Genomic DNA, 22,492 nt, shown 5'->3' on the forward strand with positions numbered 1-22,492 from the left:
CCCAGGATGGAGTGCAGTGCTGCGATCTTGGCTCACTGCTACCACTACCTCTCAGGCTCAAGTGATCTTGAGGAGCTGGAACTACCGGCACACAACAACACGCTCAGCTAATTTTTCCATTTTTTGTAGAGATGAGGTTTGGCCATGTTGCCCAGGCTGTTCTCTAATTCCCGAGCTCAAGCAATCCTCCCACCTCTTCCCTCCCAAAGTGCTGAGATTACAGGCGTGAGCCACCGCACCCGGCCTTGAAGTTACTCTTACTGTAATTAATCCATGGTCCAGGCATCCAAGAAAGACCTCACAAAATAGAATTCAGAATGTATTATAATTCTGACAGTTCTGGGGAAAAAAAGATGTTGTTAGATAATTTTTTTAAAGTAACTTCAATGCAAACTACAAAATTTATTAGCAACTGAAAGTTCCCCAAAGATCTAGCACAAAATGTTGATGGCTTTACAAAAACTCCCACCAGCAAAAATTCCATGAGTATAAACTATCATCTACTGAACCTCTTTGTGGCGTTTTCAAAATACCAATTAACTTGAAAAGAAAACTCATTTCCTCATTCCCCCAAAAGCTGTTCAAGATTATACAGAAAAGTCAACTATTCTTCTGATGTCTAGCTTACTACTTTGTAATAATGATCGAGTTTACAGAGAGTTCAACTTGCTACTTCTTAATAAATTAATTTCAACATGTACATATTGTAATGGTTTAAAGGGGGAAAAAACTGTAGAAAACCTTATGGTATAATACACAAAATTAAAACGTCAACAACAACAACTTTCCTATGGCCAAATACCAATATTTGTGTTCTGAAGACGATTATCTATAAAATTCATGATTTTGGAAAATTTTTACTTTTCCCTGTGTTTAGGAAATGCTATAGAGCTGCCCAATGTTTTTAAATAAACACCCAAAAGAATGGTTCCCAAAAAGTGTAGTGCCTAATTGGGTAGTTAAATATGAAACAAGAAATATACTAATAAAAGGAATCCTTACGATGGAGATTTATCTTGTGCTACAAGTACAACTTTTAAAAGTTTAAAAGATAGAGCTGTAAGTTAGGGAGTTGGAGTGTCAGCAGAAACAGAGATAAGGGGAGGACAAATTATTAGGACTTAAGAAAGATCTATAATAAGTAAAATTCAGAAAAATTAAAAGGGCCTTTTATTTATTTTATTTTATTTATTTATTTTTTTGAGACGGAGTCTCGCTCTGTTGCCCAGGCTGGAGTGTAGTGGCTGGATCTCGGCTCACTGCAAGCTCCGCCTCCTGGGTTCACGCCATTCTCCTGCCTCAGCCTCCCGAGTAGCTGGGACTACAGGCACCCGCCACCTGGCCCGGCTATTTTTTTATTTTTATTTTTTAGTAGAGATGGGGTTTCACCGGGTTAGCCAGGATGTCTCGATCTCCTGACCTTGTGATCCGCCCATCTCGGCCTTCCAAAGTGCTGGGATTACAGGCTTGAGCCACCGCGCCCGGCCAAAAGGGCCTTTTATAACTAGACACTTAAATTGGGAAGAATGTAATTAGGAAGAAAATAATTTAATCAAGATGACAGAGTTAAGAAACTTAAAAGGCCGGGCACGGTGGCTCACGCCTGTAATCCCAGCACTTTGGGAGGCCGAGGCGGGTGGATCACGAGGTCAGGAGATCAAGACCATCCTGGCTAACACGGTGAAACCCCGTCTCTACTAAAAATGCAAAAAATTAGCCGGGCGAGGTGTGGAGCGCCTCAGTCCCAGCTACTCGGGAGGCTGAGGCAGGAGAAGGGCGTGAACTCGGGGGGCGGAGCTTGCAGTGAGCTGAGATCCGGCCACTGCACTCCAGCCTGGGCAACTGAGCGAGACTCCGTCTCAAAAAAAAAAAAAAAAGAAAAGAAAAAAAGAAACTTAAAAAACAGCACCTGGAGCACAAAGCCACATCGAACCACACCACACTGGAGTATGGAGAGCGGTGCTAACTCCATAAATTACATTCTTCTTTCTCTCTGAATCATCGATATAAAACTGTCTTCAGGGCTGGGCTCTGTCGCTCACACCTGTAATCCCAACACTTTGGGAGGCCGAGGCGGGTGGATCACTTGAGGTCAGGAGTTCGAGACCAGCTTGGCCAGCACGGTGAAACCCCATCTCTACTAAAAATACAAAAATTAGCCAGGCGTGGTGGCAGGCGCCTGTAGTCCCAGCTACTTGGGAGGCTGAGGCAGGAGAATCGCTTGAACCTGGGAAGGTTGCAGTGAGCCGAGATCACACCACTGCACTCCAGCCTAGGCAACAGAGTGAGACTCCATCTCAAAAACAAAACAGAATAAAAAACAAACAAACACAACTGTCTTCAATAATTCCATTTCCTTATAGGTCTCCTATGTAACCTCTGAAATAGTTCTCCCTTAGAGAGCAAAGTAAAAAAAGATGGCACCCTAAGGAAGCAGAAATATAAAAATATACGTATTGATACAATTTCTGTCAATTCTAAATATTCTATCAATAATCCCTAAAAAGCAGATACTGTCTATAAAATGAATCCTGAAATAATTTTTTTTTTTTTTTTTTTTTCTGAGACAGAGTCTCTCACTGTCACTAGGCTGGAGTGCAGTGGCACAATCTCAGTTCATGCAACCTCCTCCTCCCGGGTTCAAGCGATTCTCCTGCCTCAGCCTCTCAAGTAGCTGGGACTACAGGCCCGCACCACTACGCCCAGCTAATTTTTGTATTTTTAGTAGAGATGGGATTTCACCATGTTGGCCAGGATGATCTCAATCTCTTGACCTTGTGATCTGCCCGCCTCCGCCTCCCAAAGTGCTGGGATTACAGGCATGAGCCACCGCGCTCAGCCGAAATAAGATTTTTTAAAACTTCTAATAAAGTTTTATTTAGCAAAACATATACAAAAGATTGTCATTCCAACATAAAATCAATATAAAAGTTAATCATTTTGCAATTATTTTTTGTGGTGAGGGGGAACTAAGTCTTTGAAATCCAGGCTGTAGTTTAAAAGTACATTTCAATTTCACTGTTAATTTTTTTAAACTGTCATTTAAAAAACCCATAAAAATGTATCATCCTAACCGTTTTTAAGCATACAGTCCAGCACTGTAAAGTATAATCACACTGCTGTGCAGCAGATCTCCAGAAACTTCATCTTGCAAAATTGAAGCTCTATTCCCATTAAACATTACCTTCCCCCTACCTCAGTCTTTAGCAATCACCTTTCTACTTTATGTTTCCATGATTTTGACTACTTTAGATACTTTATATGAGTAAAATCATACAGTATTTTGTCCTTTTGTAATTGGCTTATTTTGCTTATGATGTCCTCAAGATTCATCTATACTGCAACACATGGCAGAATTTTCTTTTTTGAGGCTGCATAATATTCCCTTGTATGTATATGCCAAATTTTGTTTATCCATTCATCTGTTGACAGATATCTGGCTTGCTCCCACCTCTTGACTATTCTGTGCAAATATCTCTTCAATATTCTACCGTGAGAAATTTGTTTTTAAAAATTGCCTTTCATAAAATGAACCAAAAGAATGGAGAACATTGAATAAACAAAAATTTGCTAGAAAAATTCAGTAATTTTAGTATATTAACGATAAGTATCTTTTGAGAATTTGAGTCAATTTCTTTTTCTTTGAGATGGAAGTCTCACTCTGTTGCCCAGGCTGGCAGTGGCATGATCTTGGCTCACTGCAAGCTCTGCCTCCTGGGTTCAGGCATTCTCCTGCCTCAGCCTCCCTAGTGGCTGGCACTACAGGTGCCCGCCACCATGCCCGGCAACTTTTTTTCATTTTTAGCAGAGACAGTGTTTCACCATGTTAGCCAGGATGGTCTCTATCTCCTGACCTTGTGATCCACCCACCTCAGCCTCCCAAAGTGCTGGGATTACAGGTGTGAGCCACCGCACCCAGCCCCGAGTCAATTTCAACATAAAGATTGAAAGCTTAGATTTAAAGATTGTAAGTTATATTGGGAAAAAATCAAAAGAATGAAAGAAGCCAAATTTACAACTACATCAAAATTGATGGCCAGGCACAGTGGCTCACGCCTGTAATCCCAGCACTTTGGGAGGCCGAGGCAGGCACATCACCTGAGGTCAGGAGTTCAAGACCAGCCTGGCTAACATGGTGAAAACCCATTTCTACTAAAAATACAAAAAATTAGCTGGGCGTGGTGGCATGCGCCTGTAATCCCAGCTACTTAGGAGGCTGGGGCAGGAGAATCGCTTGAACCTGGGAGGCAGAGTTGCAGTGAGCCAAGATCACGCCACTGCACTCCAGTTTGGGCAACAAGAGCGAAACTCCATCTCAAAAATGATAAAAACAAAAATAAAAATAAAAATTGGTATTTGGCTTCAAAATTACAACAAATGATCTTCCCACAAACCTTTAGACCATCATAAATATAAATAAAACCAAATCAAAAACCTGTCTGCATTTCCTCTCTGATGACTGCTCAATAAGCATGGTCAAACGCAATCTATGAGCAAGTACCTGCTCAGCTGCTTTTTAAAAAGCTGCCATAGTTTTAATATTTACTCCTGCAGTAAACACGTCATGCAATTAAAGCTGTGTAATTTTAATGTAGTAATTATAAGGCAATAAACTTTGCTTGTCTGATTTGCTAAAATAACTCTCAAAGACAATATTCTCAGAAAAATGATTACATTAGATAGACTAATAGTAAAAAAAAACCCATTGAAACAATACACATAAAGTGTTTACACCTATATACATTATAAATCTTATTCACATACAAATACCAGAATTCAGCACAACCGATCTAGAATATTAACAGTTTAGCACAGATATTTCTCAATATCAGAAGTCAATTATTTTTCAAGAGCTTTCTACATATACAGCTACCTAATCTGCCTCTTAATAGAACTTAGTTCTACTGAAATAAACATCACAGAATATAATTTTTTAAGGTTTTGGGAACCTATGGTCAAAATGTTAAATGGGGAGATAAGGAAAGTGGCACAGATCAGCTAATGACATAATTTAGTCCTAATCCTTATGAGAATCTGCTCTGTGACCTTGAGTAAGTTACATTAGCCATGTGCTCTGCCAACCTCTGTAAGTGCAATGGGCTCTTTGTACGGGCTAATACCAATGAATAAGAACCATCTGGGAAAAAAATTAAGTTAGATCTCTGCCTCACACCATATACAAAATGGAGTAGCGATTCAATTAAACACCTAAATGTAAAAAATAAGGTAGAAAACCTAAATATATTTTATCAGGTTAGGGTAGGAAAGACTTCTCAAGGCAAGCATAAAACATAAAAGCCAGAAAGGCTGATTTTGCTATATAAAAAATTTAAAAGGTTTGTTGGCATGAAAGATACCGAATGTTAAACAATAAGGACTGAGAGAAAATATTTAAAACATCTCAACAAAGGTTAATAATATCTAAAATGTATAAAGGGCTCCTACAAAGCTATAAAAACAATCCAATAAAAAAGGGAAATATATATAAATAGGTGATACACAAAATAAAAATAAATGGCCAATAAACTAACAAAAGATATTTCAACTCATTAGTATGCAGAAGAACATAAATTAAAACAGCAAGAGGCCAGGGGTGATGGCACATGCCTGTAATCCCAGGACTTTGGGAGGCTGAGGTGGGAGGATTGCTTGAGCCTGAGCCCAAGAGTTTGAGACCAGCCTGGGCAACATAGTGAGGACCTGTTTCTACTTATTTTTTAATTATTTGGGTACGGTGGTATGCACCTGTAGTCCCAGCCACTCGGGAAGCTGGGGCAAAAAGATCCCATGAGCCCAGGAATTCAAGGTTACAGTGAGCTATGATCACACACTGCACCCTAGCCTAGGGACCGTGTCTCAAAAAAAAAGAAATAGACTGAAAATATGTCAAATTACAAAAGTAAGTCTCAGAAGAATGATGTTGGGAAAAAATCAATTTAATTGTTTTTTAAAAATGTACAGAAAATGTTTAGGAAGATTAGGAAGGGAAGGAAGGGAAGGGTCTCACCTTTATTTCTACAGTCACAATTACTGTTTGAATGTTTTCTGACAAGCTTATATTACTTTTATTAAAAAATTACTCAGGGCCGGGCGCGGTGGCTCAAGCCTGTAATCCCAGCACTTTGGGAGGCCGAGGCGGGCGGATCACAAGGTCAGGAGATCGAGACCATCCTGGCTGACACGGTGAAACCCCGTCTCTACTAAAAATACAAAAAACTAGCCGGGCGAGGTGGCGGGCGCCTGTAGTCCCAGCTACTGGGGAGGCTGAGGCAGGAGAATGGCGTGAACCCGGGAGGCGGAGCTTGCAGTGAGCTGAGATCCAGCCACTGCACTCCAGCCTGGGCGGCAGAGCGAGACTCCGTCTCAAAAAAAAAAAAAAAAAAAAAAAAAAATTACTCAGTTCCGGCTAGGCGCAGTGGCTCACGCCTGCAATCCCAGCACTTCGGGAGGTCAAGGCGGGCGGATCACAAGGTCAGGAGATCGAGACCATCCTGGCTAACACAGTGAAACCCCATCTCTACTAAAAATACAAAAAATTAGCCGGGTGTGGTGGCAGGCGCCTGTAGTCCCAGCTACTCGGGAGGCTGAGGCAGGAGAACAGTGTGAACCTGGGAGATGGAGCTTGCAGTGAGCCAACAGCATGCCACCGCACTCCAGCCTGGGCAACAGAGCGAGCCTCCGTCTCAAAAATAAATAAATAAAAAAAAATTACTCAGTTCCCAGATTCCCTATCCAGACTGAATCACATTTACAAAGTATAGTAATAATCATTTGCCAACTGCAGTTCTGAGATTTTAAAAAAAATTGTTTTGTAAATATTTTTATTGTTGTTGCCTCAAACAAAAGAACACAGCACCTTTGCTCATAGCACCCTGGAGAAAATTGATTTCTGCTTTATCACTTCAGTATATAATAGCTGACCAGGCCCAGAAAAAAAAAAACAGAAATAGAACAGAATTCATCTGTGAAAAGGCTAGGCAGTATGAGACTTTTGAAAACAAAACAAGGGAGAATGGTAAGGATACGATACACGGCGTTCCAACTTGGTGGGGCTGTTTGAAACTCTCTAAAGGAAGTACAGTTTGTATAACATAAAACTTGTGAGAGAATCTGCCCAGCAATGTTTCCTGAATACCTAAATAAGCTAATTCAGGACAGGGGTTACTAGAGAGGTTTTTAAAGATAAAGACTGGTTTGTTTGGGAAATGGATATCCTTTATAGTACAGAACTTCCATCTGTGTTTTTAAAAATAGGCTTAATGCCATTTTCATTGTTTCCCCCAGTTCCCTCTTTTATTTATTTATTTATTTATTTTTTGGAGATGGAGTTTCGCTCTTGTTGTCGACGCTGGAGTGCAATGGCGTGATCTCAGCTCACTGCAACCTCCGTCTCCTGGGTTCAAGCAATTCTCCTGCCTCAGCCTCCTAAATAGCTGGGATTACAGGCGTGTACCACCACGCCTGGCTAATTTTGTATTTTTTTAGTAGAGATGGGGTTTCACCATGTTGGTCAGGCTGGTATTGAACTCCCAACCTCAAGTAATCCACACGCCTTGGCCTCCCAAAGTGCTGGGATTACAGTGAGCCACACCACGCCTGGACTACTCCCTCTTGTTCATGAGACTTTTGATCTTGACAACTGCAGTTTTACTAACCACAGTATTTTCCAGGAGCATAGCTCCCAAGGATGGCAAAGGATGTGAGAGAGTCGGTAAGATCTGGGCTCAAATCTAAATTGCATTTCAAGCTGCATTACCACACCTTATCTCTGAGTGAAATGGAGATGAAATGGTGTAATGAGTGGAAATGACAAAGTAAAAAACATTTAAGCAAAGCACCTTGTGCACAGAAAACCCTCGACAAATGAGAGGTATAATTTTTATATGACAGACCTTTGACCAGAGTGTGGGGGTGGAGGGCTGTGCAGTGGACACGGAGAAAAGCACCTGAAGTGTTTCTCTTCTCATTCTACTGAGACTAGATGTCTGGCATTCTAATTTGCTAAAGATGAATTGATTCCATCAGCCCATGCAAAATGTAAGTGCATTTGACAGAATACAGCAAAGTTAGGATTTATATTGTGAGCTATTTTTAAAATTGCCTGGTTAGCAAATTAAACCAGCTGTGAAAATATCCTGGTTTCCATTCACAACAAATACAAGACAAGCCATTTTCCTTTAATGAATCTGGCCTCGTGGCAGCATAGTCCATTCTGCATAATTTATTCCTAAGGGTTTCAAAGACATAATTTTCTTAAGACAGACCAAAATTAAACTATTTTCTAGGAAAAAAAAATATGAGTGAGAGGAGTTTCTCTCTATAGATTTTTGGTAAATTCCATGAATCACTGGCCCATCCAATTTAGAAGACTAATGTCTGAATAAAAAATAGTAGTTATGTCAGTACTTTTAAGCAGTCTTAACTGGTTTTCCTTTAAAAGGGCATATGAAAAACTAGTCTGCTCTGCAACACAATTTTTCACATTCTATGATGGAGAGAGGAAAAAAATTCACTCACTGCTATCAAAAAGCTACCCAACAGCCTCCCAACTTCAGGTTTAAAACCGATCACCCCGGCCAGGCGCGATGGCTCACGCCTGTAATCCCAGCACTTTGGGAGGCCGAGGCAGGCAGATCACCTGAGGTCAGGAGTTCAAGACCAGCCTGACTAACATGGTGAAACCCCATCTCTACTAAAAATAGGAAAATTAGCCAGGTGTGGTGGCAGGCAACTGAAGTCCCAGCTATTCAGGAGGCCGAGGAAGGAGAATTGCTTGAACCCGGGAGGCGGAGGTTGCAGTGAGCCGAGACTGCACCACTGCACTCCAGCCTGGGTGACAGAGTGAGACTCTGTCTCAAAAAAAAAAAAAAAACAAAAAAACAAAAAAAAAAACCAACAACAAACCAATCACCCCTTAAGGAGTTAGGGGAGAGATTCTGAATTATTTAGAATGTTGGCTAAGCTATATTATTTATAATTCCTGTTCCTTTAGGGAAACAATTTGTTATTTAAACAAAGATCAGCAGTGTAAATAACCAAATGGAATAGAATTTCAGGAAGTACTGTTCAAATAAATTCACACTTAGATTGCAGGGAAATGTTCTATTAATTTAGTTCACTTCATAAAGACATGCTGAGAAAAAGATGTACCGTTTTTTGTTTTTTGTTTTTTTTTTTTTTTTTGAGACGGAGTCTGGCTCTGTCACCCAGGCTGGAGTGCAGTGGCTGGATCTCAGCTCACTGCAAGCTCCGCCTCCCGGGTTTGCACCATTCTCCTGCCTCAGCCTCCCGAGTAGCTGGGACTACAGGCGCCCGCCACCTCGCCCGGCTATTTTTTTGTATTTTTTAGTAGAGACGGGGTTTCACTGTGTTAGCCAGGTTGGTCTCGATCTCCTGACCTCGTGTCTCGGCCTCCCAAAGTGCTGGGATTACAAGCTTGAGCCACCGCGCCCGGCCAGATGTACCGTTTTATACTTTCTTTGGAAGTCAACGAAACAGAATTAGTTCAATTTGGAACATACTGAGCCTTAAAGCCTTTGCTACAACATAACATAAATTTTGATTAGGAGAGTGCAGAAAAAACTATAAAGCTAACTTTCTTGTCCTTCCAGTTAGTTGGTCTATAAATAGAAGCAATGCATTAACAGCCACCAAAGCAACTGGTGAGTTCCCCAGTGTCTCCAACGTATACATCTCCGACAAATACACTATCAGCATGTTGAACCAAAGTGTTTCCGAGAATCTGTAATAGGACTCTTTTTAAATAAACTGTGACTCACTGTTTGCTTTCTTCACCAGGAGGTGGAGTCTTGCCATGCCCTTCCATTACAAAATCCTCCTGTTCCACCTGCAAAGGCAAGCACCACAGGTCAGCAGCAGTCAGTAACTACAATGCAACTCACTCCAAGAACCCACACCTGCCCTGTGCAAAACCACAGGGCCATTTCACTGCGGTGCACAGAACAGAAGCCTGGGCCAATGGTTTTCAAACTTCTCCTTGAGTGATTAGATTTGCAGAAAAAAGGAAACATGTTCATCAGCAAAACATATAACTCTGACAAAGGATTAGCACCCAGAATATAAAAGAACAGTGATGAATCAATGAGACAAAGAACACCTACTAGAAAAATCTGCAAATAACCAAGTAGGAATTTCACTGAAGAGAACACATAAACAGTTCCTAAACATATGAAAAGATATTCAATCTCATGTCAGTCAAGAAAATGCAAATTAAAACTATTTCACAACCACCAGGTTGGCTAAAATTAAAGTCGGGCAATGCCAAGTGCTGACAAGGGTATGCAGCAATGGCAACTCTTCTCCACTCCTAGTGGGAGGGAAAACTGGTATAGCTACTTCAAAAAGCAGTTTTGTTGCCCAGGCATGGTGGCTCACACCTGTAATCCCAGCACTTTGGGAGGCTGAGGCAGGTGGATCATGAGGTCAGGAGATCGAGACCGTCATGGCCAACATGGTGAAACTCCGTCTCTACTAAAAATACAAAAATTAGCTGGACGTGGTGGCATGCACCTGTAGTCCCAGCTACTCAGGAGGCTGAGGCAAGAGAACTGCTTGAAACTGGAAGGCAGAGGTGGCAGTGAGCTGAGATCACACCACTGCACTCCAGCCTGGGCCCTGGGTGACAGAGCAAGACTCTGTCTCCAAAAAGAAAAAAAAGGTTGCCATTATCTATTACATTTGAAGATGCATTTACTGTACACATTAGTAACTGCACTTATAGGTATATACCCTAGAGAAAATTTTGCATATATACAAAAATATTTATAGTAGAATTACTTTTAACAGAAAAAAAAATACAAGAATAAACATCTGTCAACAGTGTAACAGACAGATAGGCTATGGTGTTTTCAGAAAACAGAATACTACATTGCATGAAAACGAACGAACTACAGCTACACACTTCAATCTGGGTGCGTTACAAAAAGGTAATCAAGTGAAGGAAGCAAATCACAAAAGAATACATATATAATATGATTCTATAAATACCAAGTCCAAATATATACATATTTTAGAGCAAACTGAAGCAGAAAATATATATTTTTAACCATATATATGTGTATATAGGCATACATATGTATATACATGCTTTTATTGTATTATTTATTTATTTATTTTTGAGATGGAGTCTCGCCCTGTCACCCAGGCTGGAGTGCAATGGCACTATCTCGGCTCACTGCAACCTCCGCCTCCCAGGTTCAAATGATTCTCCTGCCTCAGCCTCCCAGGTAGCTGGGATTTCAGGCACCCATCACCATGCCCAGCTAATTTTTGTATTTTTTTTTAGTAGAGACTGAGTTTCACCATGTTGGCCAGGATGGTCTCCATCTCCTGACCTCGTGATCCACCCACCTTGGCCTCCCAAAGTGCTGGGATTACAGGCGTGAGCCAACGCGCCCGGCCCATGCTTTTATATTTAAAGATAAAAAGAAAAGGCTGAGGGTTATGGCATGACCCTGTAAGTCCCAGTTACTTTGGGGGTTAGAGGCAGGAGAATCAATAGAGCCTAGGAGTTTGAGACGGTAGTGCTCTATGATCACACCTGTGAATAACCACTGCCCTCCAGTCTAGGCAACACAGTGAGACTCTAAGTCTTAAAAAAAAAAAAAGAAAGCCAATAATTTCTTAATATCAATATTAAATCACTAATATAATTTCATATATGGAATTATTCCCTTTCTTTCATAAATTATAATTTATATTACTAATTTAAAAATTATTAAAATTTATATTAAATACATATACATTTAAAAAGTCAAATAACATTAATACTACAGGCTGACAAACAAAAACAGCACTTTCCACCCCTGCCCCACCCTCACAACATAAGCCTCCATCCTCCCTTCCTCACAATGTAAGTTACCGTTTTTGTTCAACTCAATATTCAGTGCTAACAGTGCTATTATGTAGTAAATATATACAGCTGAATCATATGGAATGCTATAATTAAATTGCCTTTCTTGTATTATTTTGGTTTCCCTGGAACTAATAATTACCACTTCCTCTTCTTATTCTTTTTCCTTTTTTTTTCTAGCTTAGTATTTGTTATGTATTTTTCATTAATTCATCCTCAAACTCTCCAACATAACTGTAAATCTCCTCTTAATCAGTTCAAACACTTCAGGTAATCTGTCAGTTTCAATCCGCCTTGGAAACATCCTCAGGGGTTTCTCCAGCTCCGAACTGGATTGATTGCTCTCTAGGCCACTGAATCGCTGACATCTCGCCAGGGATGTCTCCTCTTCATCTCTCGAATGCCCTCCTCTTTCTCCTAGGCTGGAGCATCTGTTTCCCAGATGCTCTGTCCCTTACGGTTTACTCACTGATTGAGGTGGAGTATATATTCCAGTGATTTCCTGATAAAAGGTATATAGAAGGTGAATTTTTTCTGAGACTTTGAATGACTGAAATGTTCTTGTTTTATCCAGATATAACTGACATATAAAAACGTATTTATTTTTATGTTTTTTTTTTTTTTTTTTTTTTGAGATGGATTCTCGTTCTGTTGCCCAGGCTGGAGAGAAGTGGTGTGATCTCGGCTCATTGCGGCCTCCCCTTCCTGGGTTCAAGCGGTTCTCCTGTCTCAGCCTCCCGAGTAGTTGGGACTACAGGTGTGTGCCACTACACCTGGCTACTTTTTCGTATTTTTAGTACAGACAGGGTTCCACCACGTTGGCCAGGCTGGTCTCCAACTCCTGACCTCAGGCGATCCATCTGCCTCAGCCTCCCAAAGTGCTGGGATTATAGGCATGAGCCACTACACCCAGTCATAAAAACTTTTTTTTTTTTTACCCAAATCTCAATTAAATATAAAAGTTGAGGCCAAGGCTGGGCGCGGTGGCTCAAGCCTGTAATCCCAGCACTTTGGGAGGCCGAGACAGGCGGATCACGAGGTCAGGAGATCGAGACCATCCTGGCTAACATGGTGAAACCCCGTCTCTACTAAAAAATACAAAAAAATAGCCGGGCGAGGTGGTGGGAGCCTGTAGTCCCAGCTACTCGGGAGGCTGAGGCAGGAGAATGGCATAAACCCGGGAGGCGGAGCTTGCAGTGAGCTGGGATCCGGCCTCAGCAAGTGCTGACAAGGGTATGCAGCAATGGCAACTCTTCTCCACTCCTAGTGGGAGGGAAAACTGGTATAGCTACTTCAAAAAGCAGTTTTGTTGCCCAGGCATGGTGGCTCACACCTGTAATCCCAGCACTTTGGGAGGCCGAGGCAGGCGGATCATGAGGTCAGGAGATCAAGACCATCATGGCCAACATGGTGAAACTCCGTCTCTACTAAAAATACAAAAATTAGCTGGACGTGGTGGACGTAATTAAATTTCCTTGGGCGACACAGCAAGACGCCGTCTCAAAAAAAAAAAAAAGTTGAGGCCAGGCATGGTGGCTCACGCCTGTAATCCCAGCAGTTTGGGAGGCAGAGGCAGGTGGATCACAAGATCAGGAGATCAAGGTCACCCTGGCCAACATGGTGAAACCCTATCTCTACTAAATACAAAAATTAACCAGGTGTGGCCAGGCGCGATGGCTCACGCCTGTAATCCCAGCACTTTGGGAGGCCGAGGTGGGCGGATCACGAGGTCAGGAGATGGAGACCATCCTGGCCAACATGGTGAAACCCCATCTCTACCAAAAATACAAAAAAATTAGCCAGGTGTGGTGGCTGGCACCTGTAGTCCGAGCTACGCTGAGCTAGACTAAGGCAGGAGAATGGCGTGAACCCGGGAGGTGGAGCTTGCAGTGAGCTGAGATGGCGCCACTGCACTCCAGCCTGACAACAGAGCAAGACTCCATCACAAAAACAAAAACAAACAAACAAAAACCTTGAAGTCAGTAAACTTTTCCATCCAAAATTTTGAGGGTGATGCTCCATTGTCTTCTAGCTCCCACAGCTGCTACGCAGAAGCTCAGAATCATTCTAAGTCCTAATGTATTGGATGTGTCTTCTCTGGAAACTTCGATCCTTATTTTTATAGCGGTAAGAAAGAAAAAAAACAAAAACAAAAAACTCTTTTAGGATCTTCTGTTTATCCTTAGTTTTTAAAAATGCAAATCACTAAGCAAGGTTTTTTATTTATGGAACTGGTGCTAGGTAAGTACTTACAATCTAGAATCTCTTGTTTTTCAGGTTTGGGACATTTTCTCTACTTATTTATTTGACATTTCCTCCCTTCCAACTTCTGTTCTCTCCTTCTGGAATTCCTGTTATTCAGTATTGAATCTCAGAGATTCTTTTCTCTCTCTCTCTTTCTTTCTTTTTCTTTCTTTCTTTCTTTCTCTTTCTCCTCCATTTTTGTCTTTGAATGAATCTCTGAGATTGATTTTCTTCTTTCTTTCTTTCTTTCTCCATTTTTGTGTCTTTGATTTTTTTATTTTAATTTCTGGGAGGTTCTCTCAACTTTATTTTCTAAAACTCCTAATATATGTACAACTTCTCTTATTTTAATTGAATTTTTAAGAGCTCTTCCTCGTTCTTTGAATATTCCTTTTTCCAGTCTCCTGTTCTTGTTCCATTATAACAATATCTTCTCTCATCTCTGAGGATATTCTAGAGAGTTAGTTTCCTTTTCTTCTTCTTTTTTTTTTTTTTTTTTTTTTGAGATGGAGTCTCACTATTGCACAGGCTGGAGTGCAGTGGCACCATCTTAGCCCACTGCAACCTCTGCCTCTCTGCTTCAAGAGATTCTCCCTGCTTCAGCTTCCCGAGTAGCTGGGATTACAGGCGCACATTTTTGGTAAAGGCAGGGTTTCACCATGTTGGCCAGGCTGGTCTCGAACTCCTGACCTCAAGTGATCTGCCCGCCTCGGCCTCCCAAAGTGCTAGGATTACAGGCGTGAGCCACCACGCCTGGCCTATTTATTTTTGAGACAGAGTCTCACTCTGTTGCTCAAGTTGGAGTGCAGTGATGTGATCTTGGCTCACTGCAACCTCCACCTCTCTGGTTCAAGCCATTCTCATGCCTCAGCCTCCTGAGTAGCTGGGATTACAGGCGTGAGCCACCACACCCAGCCTATTTCAGTTCTCTTCTGCTCCCTACATTATCTGTTCCCTCCAAATTCCTCTTTTGTCTTTGGTCACCATCTTTCATTCATAGATTTTTATCAAATGTCTGATCATCCTTGTCTATCCACTGATATTTAAGAGCAAGACCCTAAAGAGCTTGATTTTGGGAGTGTGTGTGTACGACGGGAGAGGTAAGGAAGAGGTTCCTTATCCAGGGATTAGCTTTCTGGAGGGTGATCAGGAAGGGACCTGCCCATTTCCTTGGGACCTTCAGATGCCTACAGTTATATATCCTCATCTATTTCCCCCTCCTTGGGTTATTTAATTACCCCAAAAAGACACCCTTCTATCTTCAGCCTGACAGATATAAGCCAGGCTTTCAGTGTTCTGGGACTGAATTTGGGAAGAGCTGGTAAAGTCCCACATGTCAGCGTGTAGCCTTTTATGTAAGTTCTGTTTCTAATGAGGTACCTCACACCCACCCTCAGGTTTCCTGAGCTTCAGCCTTTCCTGTCTTCTGCCAGGTAGGAGAAGGTATCGGTCTGTGGATATGAGGAAAGCATATCTGGGGCCTCGCTTCTCATTGCCTCTTCATTGCCTCTTCAACCCATCCTGCTGTTCTAGTGTTACTCCAAAAGCTTCCTAGCATCCAAAACTTTGTTGGGCATCTCTTATCCTCTTCATCTCTTCTTCTATTCACTTTGTTTTCTGGTGGATTTATGCTTGCTGAAATCATTTTGTAAAAATAATTCTAGTAGCACTTTAGAAGGGAGGAGAAGACATTCACCTGGTTTCATCTACCATGTCGAGACTTATTCTAAAACCTTTTTTGACTCTACTTTTTCCACTCCACCGAAACGATTTTCAAGTTTTTGTTGGCTTTCATTTAAAAAAAAATATTATTTTATACCAGGTGCAGTAGTTCACGCCTGTAATTCCAACACTTTGGGAGGCCAAGGCAGGAGGATGGCTTAAGCCTAAGAGTTCAAGGCTGCAGTAAGCTATGAGGGCACCACTGTACTTCAGCCTGGGTGACAAAGTGAGACCCTGTCTCTTTAAAAAAAAGTACAGTCTGGTAAGTTTTGACACATACATACACATGAAACCATCACCACAATCAAGACAATGAACATACCACCCTGAAAGTTTCATCATGTCCCTCTTTAATTTTTTTTTTTTTTTTTGGGTGGGGAGACGGTGTCTCACTCTGTAGCCTAGGCTGGAGTACAGTGGTGCAATCTTGGCTCACTGCAACCTCTGCCTCCTGGGTTCAAGAGATTCTCCTGCCTCAGCCTCCTGAGTAGCTTGGATTACAGGTGCATGCCACCACACCTAACTTTTTTTTTTTTTTTTTTTTGTATTTTTAGTAGAGACAAGGTTTCACCATATTGGCCAGGCTGGTCTCAAACTCCTGACCTCGTGATTCGCCCGCCTCAGCCTCCCAAAGTGCTGGGATTACAGGTGTGAGCCACCGTACCCAGTCATCCCTCTTTAAGCTTTCTCTCCTGTGCCCCCTGCCTAGGCAACCACTGATGAACTTTCTATCACTATAGATGCAGTTGCATTTTCTGGAGCTTCCACAAGCGGAATCAAACAGTATGTACTCTTTTTCTGTCTGGCTTCTTTTACTTAGCATAATTATTCTGAAATTCATCCGTGTGGTTTCAAGTGTCAATAGTTCATTTTCCTTTCACAGCTGAGTAGTATTCCATTGTTGAGAATATATCACAATTTGACAGGTGTTCGAGCTGTTTCTGTTTTTGCTACTGCAAATAAAGCTGCTATGAACACTCACATATGCATTCTTTTTATTGAGGAAATACCTAGGAGGGTGTATTAGTTTGCTAGGGCTGCTGTAATGAAGTATTTCAAATCTGGTGGCTTAACAAACAGAAATTTTTTGTCTCACTGTTCTGGAGGCTAGAAGTCCAAAATCAAGGCATTGGCAGGGCTGGTTCCCTCTGAGAGCTGTGAGGGAAGGATCTGTTCCAGTCCTCTCTCCTTGGCTTACAGATGGCTGTCTTCAGTTTCACATGGTATTTTCCCTATTTGTTTATTTCTATGTCCAAAATTCCCCCCTTTAAATACGAACACCAGTCATACTGAATTAGGGCCTACCCCTAATAACCTCATTTGACTTAATTACCTCTATCAAAGTCCTATCCCCAAATAAGACCACATTCTAAGGTTCTGGGGGTTAGTATTTCAATATATGAATTTGGGGGGTAGGGGGAGCAGACATAATTCAACTCATAACAGAGTAGAACAGTTAGATCACATGGTAGTTATATGTTTTAACTTTTTAAGAAACTGTTTTCTGGCCTGGTGCAGTGGCTCACGCCTGTAATCCCAGCACTTTGGGAGGCCAAGGCAGGAGAATCACAAGGTCAAGAGATCGAGACCATCCTGGCCAACATGGTGAAACCCTGTCTCTACTAAAAATACAAAAATTAGCTGGGCGTGGTGGCGGGCGCCTGTAATCCCAGCTACTCAGGAGGCTGAGGCAGGAGAATCGCTTGAACCTGGCAGGCAGAGGTTGCAGTGAGTCGGGATTGCACCACTGCACTACAGCCTGGCAACAGAGCGAGACTCCATCTCAAAAAAAAACAAAAACAAAAACAAAAAACTGTTTTCCAATGTGGTTGTAGCATTTTACCTTCCTTCCAGCAGTGTATGAGAGTTTCAGTTGTCCCATGTCTCATCAATACCAGCACTTTGTGTGGACTTTTTAATTTTAGCCATTCTCATCGTGGTTTTAACTACACTGATGTTGAACATGTTCCTACGAGCTCCTTTGCTATCTATTCTCTGGTAGTGTCAGCAAGTCTTTCAGCCATTTTAAAAATAGTTTTATTGAGATATAACCTATATGCCATAAAGTTCACCTGTTTAAAGTACACAATTCAGTGGCTTCTATTATATTTACAGAATTGTGCAACCACTACCACAATCCAATCTTAGAACATGTTCATCATCCCAAAAGAAACTGCTTACCTAACAACACTCTCCATTTTGCCTCCCTTTCATCCTCCTTCTGAGGCCCAGACAACCACGAATCCACCTTCTGTCTCTACAGATTTGCCTATTTTGACTTCTCCCATATAAATGGAGTCATACAATACGTGGTGTTTTGTGCCTGTCTTTGCTATGGTCTGAATATGTCTCCCAAAATTTGTGTTGAAAACTTAATCCCCAGTGCAATAGTGTTGGGAGGTGGGGCCTGGAAGGTGTTTAGGTCATGAGAGTGCTGCCCACGTGAATTCATGCTGTTATAAAAGGGCTTGTCAGGGACACTGTCACTTTTTGCCCTTCCACTTTTTGCCATGTGGGGACGCAGTATTCCTCCCTCTTACAAGCGGGGATTGGGGCCTCCCCTGACTACAAATCTGCTGGTGCCTTGATCTTGTTATTCGTGGCCTCCAGAACTACCAGCAAATACATTTCTGTTCTTTATCAAGTACCTAGTCTGTGGTATTTTGTTACAGCAGCATAAACAGAGATACTGTGGAACCATCACTACCATCCATCTCCACAATTTTTCCATCTTTCCCATCTGAAACTCTGTACCCCTTACACAGTAACTCCCCAGTCCCTGCTCCCCCCAGTCCCTAAGAAGCACCATTCCACTTTCTGTCTCTATGAATCTGACTCCTCCAGTTGCCTTACAGAAGTAGAGTTATATGGTATTTGTCTTTTTGTGACTGGTTTGTTTCACTTAGCATATGTCTTCAATATTCATCTGTGTTGTAGCATGTGTCAGAGTTTCCTTCCCTTTGTAAGGCTAAATAATATTCCATTGTGTATATATATACTACACTTTGTTTATCCATTCACCCTTCCATGGACACTCGGATCACCTCCACCTTTTGGTTACTGTGAATACCTCTAAGTAATATTTAACACAGTAGCCATCTCCACCCTTTTTGAAAATCTCTGCCTTGTACTGGACCATCTTCTGTCATTTCTTTTCCTCTCTCTCACCCAATCTTAGGGTCTTTGGATTTATTCCTTTGACTTAGAAAGCGTTTCTTGTTTGGGCACAGTGGCTTATGCCTGTAATCCCAGCACTTCAGGAGGCCAAGGCAGGCGGATTACACGAGGTCAGGAGTTCAAGACCGGCCTGGCCAACATGGCGAAACCCTGTTTCTACTCCAAAAACAAAAAAAATTAGCCGGGCATGGTGGCGGGCACCTGTAATCCCAGCTACTCAGGAGGCTGAGGTAGGAGAACTGCTAGTGGGAGGAGGTTGCAGTGAGCTGAGATTGCGCCACTGCACTCCAGCCTGGGTAACAGAGCGAGACTCTGCCTCAAAAAAAAAGGAAAAAAAAAAAAGCCCAAGAGCAGCCAGGCGTGGTGGCACATGCCTGTAATCCCAGCTACTTGGGAGGCTGAGGTAGGAGAATCCTTGAATCCGGGAGGCAGAGGAGGCAGAGGTTGTAGTGAGCCAAGATCATGCCATTGGTCTCCAGCCTGGGCAACAAGAAAGAAATTCCATCTCAAAAAAAAAAAAAAATACAGCATTTCTCACATATTATTACATGAAAGCTTCCTTCACATCATTCAGCCATCAGCTCCAGGGCCATCTCTTTGATCCAGGGTGATCTTCCCTACCAGCCCAGCTGAAATACTTCCACGGTCACTCCCCAGCATCACACATATCACTACCTGAAAGGCTTATTTGTTCATGTGTCTTATTGTCTCTCTCCCCAGCCACAAATGCAAACTTCTTGAGGCAGAGACTTCGAATGTCTCATTCACCAGAAGCCTGGCACAACAAAGTTGTTTGACCAGGATGTGATGACTGTCTGATATCTGTTTCCCTTTCTCCTTTCTCCTACTACTCCCTAAGCATTTATTTCCCTAGGTTCTGTGCTTGGACCTCTTTCCTCTCATTCTGCCACAGCAATTTCATGTAATCTCACAGTTTCCACTATTAAATTTGAGTGATCCCAATTCTGTTTCCAGCCCTAACCTATCATGTTTCTAGCCCCACAGTTTCATCAGGTCGAATGACATTGCCACACAGATAATATGCCAGCATTTCAAACTCTGTGTTCCATACAGAACGCATCCTATTCACTCCCAAACACGTTTTTGTTTTGTTTTGTTTTGAGACGGAGTCTCGCTCTGTCACCAAGCTGGACTATAGTGGTGTGATCTTGACTCACTGCAACCTCCACCTCCTGGGTTCAAGTGATTCTCCTGCCTCAGCCTCCTGAGTAGCTGGGATTACAGATGTCCGTCACCACACCCAGCTAATTTTTGCATTTTTAGTAGAGACGGGGTTTCACCATGTTGACCAGGATGGTCTCGATCTCTTGACCTTGTGATCCGCCTGCCTTAGCCTCCCAAAATGCTGGAATTACAGGCGTAAGCCACCAAGGCAGGCCGATTTATCATTTTCTCTTTCCTCAACATCAAATAAATTGCTAAATCCTATCCATTTTATAAGTGTTTCCAACCACTCCCTCTATTGCAGGTACTGTAGTTAAAAAGAAAATGTATATATTTTTTGAAAGCTGAGAAGTCAGCTGATATAATGGATAAAAGAATATTTAACATGGTCTCAACAGACTAAGGAGATAGGTGGAAGCTCCTAATTTTTTTTTTTAATTTAAGTATAATTCACAAGCAGAAAAATACACACACTTTAAGTGTAGAGCTCAGTGAATTTTATTTTTCTCTCATTTTCTCTCTACTTTTGAGACAGGGTCTCACTCTATCACCCAGGCTGGAGTGCAATGGCACAATTGTGACTCACTGAAGCCTTGACATCCCGGATTCAAGTGATTCTCCCACCTTAGCCTCCCAAATAGCTGGGACCACAGGCCTGTGCCAGTACACCCAGATAATTTAAAAAAAAAAAATTTTTTTTTTTTTTTTTGTAGAGATAGATAGGGTCTCTCTGCCCAGGCTGGTCTGAAACTCCTGGGCTGAAGTGATCCTCCAATCTTGGCCTCCCAAAGTGCTGGGATTACAGGCATGAGCTACTGAGCCTAGCCTTAATGATTAATTTTAGATATGGTTGTACCTTCAAGCAACATATAGATTGAGACAGAAAATTTCCATCTCCCCAGAAAACTGCTACATGTCCCTTCCCTTGAAGATCCCCCTATTACTATAAATGGGGTTGACATGTTCGTAAGCTTTATATATATCACTGGGATCTCATAGTATGTACCACTTTTATATTTTCACTTTTTTCACTCGGTTTTTTCACTCGGTATAATGTTTCTGAGACTTATCCATGTTGTTATACTGATCAAGAGTTCTTTTTTTTTTTTTTTTTTTTTTGAGACAGAGTCTCGCTGTCGCTGGAGTGCAGTGGCACAATGTCGGCTCACTGCAAGCTCTGCCTTCTGGGTTCATGTCATTCTCCTGCCTTAGCTTCCCGAGAAGCTGGGACTACAGGCGCCTGCCACCACACCCAGCTAATTTTTTGTATTTTTAGTACAGACGGGGTTTCACCGTGTTAGCCAGGATGGTCTCAATCTCCCGACTTCGTGATCCACCCAGCTGGGCCTCCCAAAGTCCTGGGATTACAGGCGTGAGCCACCGCGCCCAGCCAAGAGATCCAATTTTTAAACTCAGTAGTGTTCCATTGCACTGACAAACTATAATTTGTTTATTCATTAGATAGACAGCTGGCTATTTCCAGTTTGGAGCTGCTATAAATAAAGCTGCCATGAGCATTTTCATATAATGTGTTTTTGCAAATCTATGCAGTCATTTCTATGGAGTATACACCTAAGAGAATGTTTGCCTTCTAGGGTGGAAGTTCATTTAACTTTATTTAGAAGCTTATGAAACAGTTCTTTAAGTGGTTGTATCATTTTACACTCCTTCCAACAATGTCTAAAAGTTCCAGTTGCTCCACATTCTTGGCAACACCTGGTATTATTAGTCTTTTGAACTGTAGCCATTTTGGTGAGTGTATAACGGCCTTACATTATAGTTTTAATTTGCATTTTGCTCATGAATAATGTTGAACATCTGTGTTTTCAAAATCATCTGGATGTCTTATTTTGTGAAATGCCTAGTCTTTTGCCCATTTTTGTTGTTTGACCGTTTCTGATTTTTGGTAATTCTTTACATACTCTGGATACGAGACTTTTATTAGAAAGATGCATTGCAGGCCAGGCGCGGTGGCTCACGCCTGTAATCCCAGCACTTTGGGAGGCCGAGGCGGGAGGATCACGAGGTCAGGAGATCGAGACCATCCGGTAACACAGTGAAACCCTGTCTCTACTAAAAATACAAAAAATTAGCCAGGCGTGGTGGCAGGTACGTGTAGTCTCAGCTACTTGGAGGCTGAGGCAGGAGAATAAAGTGATCCCAGGAGGTGGAGGTTGCAGTGAGCTGAGATCGTGCCACTGTACTCCAGCCTGGGCAACAGAGCGAGACTCCGTCTCCAAAAAAAAAAAAAAAAAAAAAGATGTATTGCAAATGTTTTTTCCCAATCTATAC

General features: G+C 42.0%; 1 protein-coding gene across 11 annotated transcripts in view; it reads right to left on the reverse strand.

Moving 5' to 3' along the window:
* TNRC6B (trinucleotide repeat containing adaptor 6B) overlaps positions 1-22,492 on the reverse strand; it is a 297,709-nt gene that overhangs the window by 174,472 nt on the left and 100,745 nt on the right. For 10 of the 11 annotated variants that reach the window (XM_045364263.3, XM_045364261.3, XM_065521746.2 and 7 more), the window contains one exon: positions 9,780-9,847. In XM_045364263.3, the coding sequence (XP_045220198.1) occupies positions 9,780-9,847 (68 nt within the window). Of the gene's footprint in view, positions 1-9,779; positions 9,848-13,844; positions 13,985-22,492 lie in introns of all 11 variants that reach the window. The other variant, XM_065521743.2, reaches the window with a different exon arrangement.

Source organism: Macaca fascicularis, chromosome 10 (genome assembly GCF_037993035.2).
Source record: "Macaca fascicularis isolate 582-1 chromosome 10, T2T-MFA8v1.1".
Lineage (NCBI taxonomy): Eukaryota > Metazoa > Chordata > Mammalia > Primates > Cercopithecidae > Macaca > Macaca fascicularis.